General features: G+C 35.1%; 1 protein-coding gene across 1 annotated transcript; it reads left to right on the top strand.

The window, feature by feature from the left end:
- Positions 1 to 1,341: 1,341 nt before the first annotated feature.
- LOC116306268 (melatonin receptor type 1A-like) lies at positions 1,342 to 2,831 on the top strand. Its single transcript, XM_031716293.2, has one exon. It carries the CDS (start codon positions 1,535 to 1,537, stop codon positions 2,528 to 2,530), a length of 996 nt encoding a protein of 331 aa, XP_031572153.2. The 5' UTR covers positions 1,342 to 1,534; the 3' UTR covers positions 2,531 to 2,831.
- The last annotated feature ends 57 nt before the right edge of the window (positions 2,832 to 2,888 follow it).

Below are 2,888 nucleotides of genomic sequence, written 5' to 3'. Positions count from 1 at the left end.
GTCTCTACGTCGACCCGCCTGAAGTGTAACTCGTCTTGAAAAGAGTTATGGGTAATTTGTGGATATTTTTGACAAAGATTCCCATCATGCATTGCACTTACATTTGTAAGAAATCCGCTATTACCAAAGAAACACAATGCATTTACCTTTTTTCTAATGCAGATAGACCGTTATCACCGTGATTAACGTAGTTACCGTGTCTTTTTCATGCTTTTTCATTCTTTTCAAAAATCAACGAAATATGTGAGGAAAAAATACAATTATACACAGTAATATAAAAATACTCGAGCAAGGGAAGCTAGTTCTGTTAGGTAAAGGGCCAAAGGCAATATGAGTATTGTTGTTTATTGCGTTCTGATATAACTTGACTAAGCTTGACTAAGCAATTATCCCTTTATCTTGAATTTCGTCTTTATTCTGATATTCAGGCCTAAAATCATACTCGACTACATCTTGGTAAATGTTTACCAAGACACAATAAGAACAAGAAGATACAACAAACAAGCAAATCGATGGACAACTAGAATCCTAAATAATTATGAAATTTCTGAAAGTTGGATATAATTCATATTTGTAGTTTTTTAATTTCCTGCAGATATCATATTATGTAATGTTCAATATCAAGGTCACAATAAAGAAATACGTAGTTCGCTTTTTTTTTTTTTTTTTTTTTTTTTTTTTTGAAAGCCGGCAGAATAAAATATTTGTTCTTAGTTTACAAATTGTATAATAAAGCAATTATTGAATTCAGTTTCCATATAATATCGTAAATAATCAAGACCTCGGCCGTTTTATCCTCATCCTACCGCTTCAACCTCATCCACCTCATCCAATAATTCTATTTTATATGTATAATATAATGTTTTAAATATAATTAAATATAAAACCTTTAGAGAATAAAGGAAAAAAGGTGAAGATATATTTCCTATAGAACTATTTCAAAGCACTTTTGCTTAATTTCCTTACACTCGAACAGTAAATACTCGTAGTTTTTTTGTCACCTTTTTAAAATGCATAGTCTGTAAATCATTCCCCTATCGATTGGACGTAAAATTTATTTTCAACTCTCGGTGTATTTGAACTCAATGCTTCACTTTGTAGGATTTGAAACAGTAGAAAGTTTGAGAAATAATATAACCTAAAAAATTGAAGTGTTCACTGTTATATTCTTCATTTAATTGAGGGTTTTTCGATTTCTGCAGGTCAATATTGCTCAACGTATGAGTGTGTTAAATAAGGTAAAGATAATTAGCTGCATAATGTTTTCGACCAATTAGAGACAAGAGAAATTGTCCAAGTAATAAATAAAGACGACACTATATCGAAAACCGCAGAGTGTGTTTGAACAGCCGCCACACGCAATAGTTATTAGTTGTGCTATAGTTACTTGGAAAAGAATAGCGTCTCACATAAATATTCTGAATGGTACTCGTTATCGTTCTGTTTTGGTACATCAATACTTGAAGTAGACCGTTATTGTGACTGCTAAGCTGGTCGTAGGAAAACGTTTTTTTCCAACAGTGGAACATCCAACATGATGAATTCAACAGCAATCCCTTCCCATGCGGAGGTTCTTTCACAAGAGCTAAAGAATCGAAGTCTTGGACTGATGGTGATCGAACTAATATCGTATATGTTATTGATGTTAGTTACAATCGTCGGCAACACCTTAGTACTATGGATTGTCTACAAAAAACGTCATGAAAATAGAATGACGTATTATCTTATTGGATCTTTAGCAGCATCGGACCTCTGTTTAGTTCTATTCGCGGGATGGGAGTTGGTAGCAGCATTGTCAGTCAGTCGATGGCCATTTGGTCATGTAATGTGTCAGTTTGATGGGTATATACTCATGGCACTGGCTTTTGCTTCTATTTGGACCATCACATTAACGGCGTTTAACCGCTATCTCAAAGTAGTGCGCCCCAATTCGTATCAAAAGTTTTTTTCAAAAAGTCGCACCAAAATCATCATCTTAGGTTCATGGCTGCTGTCGATCATGGAGCCAGTTCCATACATAGCTTCTGGAAAAACCTACAAATTCCATCCAGGTAAAGCGATTTGCTTTCAAGATAACGTAGTGTCGTACGCTACATTATTTGTGCAGTTTTACTGTTGCGTTCCCATGGCAATCGTAATTGTCTGCTACTACCTGACCTTCAAAAAAATAAGAAATCATCAAGCCAAGATGAAGAACATGAAGAAGAGTAACACAAGTGTAGCAACAGGCCCAAGCATTGAAGAAATCAAAGCAACTCGCACCGTCTTCCTAACAGTCGTTGGCTTCGTGCTGTGCTGGACACCCATCATACTTATCGACATTATTGACCTCGTTCGTGGATTTTCGTCGGCATCTCGGCAAGTTTACATCATGTACACGTTGTTTGCAGCCACTTCTTCTGCAATCAATCCTTTCATATATGGTGCTCTCGATAGGTCCTTTAGAAAAGAGTACAAAAAATATCTTGGACTTTGCTGTTTAGCGTGGCGTAGTAACGGTATAGCAGATGAATCTTCGCTGCCATCTTGAATGGACCTCTTTTTCTCTACAAGAAGACTTTACAATCAATCAAAACTTCTATTGTCTATATAGGATAAATGATTTCTATGTACTGGAAATCTTTAATGAATTAAAACCAATTTTCGAATGATCCTCAAATTTGTCAAATTGATAAACACAATTGGTTTTATTTGTATCTATTAATTAAATGTATACTTCTTAGAATAGTATTTTGGATTGGTTGCACAAACAATATTAGCCGTTGACCCGGCAGGGTTTTGAACCTGTTATCAGTGCACTCCAATGACTAATTGATGAGATGACCGACATTGTTTCATGATGAAATATGAGACACCAAATTGATAAGCCTACCTGTTATTTTCTGTGA

Source organism: Actinia tenebrosa, unplaced genomic scaffold (genome assembly GCF_029948245.1).
Source record: "Actinia tenebrosa isolate PJP-AT-01 unplaced genomic scaffold, QUT_ActTen_1.0 PGA_scaffold8__29_contigs__length_14323225, whole genome shotgun sequence".
Taxonomy (NCBI): domain Eukaryota; kingdom Metazoa; phylum Cnidaria; class Anthozoa; order Actiniaria; family Actiniidae; genus Actinia; species Actinia tenebrosa.
Note: the sequence above shows the minus strand (reverse complement) of the source record. Positions and strands in the feature narration are given on the sequence as shown.

Bases quoted from the DNA above. Each gene is read 5' to 3' on its own strand.
- LOC116306268 (XM_031716293.2), top strand. From the start codon at position 1,535: ATGATGAATTCAACAGCAATCCCTTCCCATGCGGAGGTTCTTTCACAA.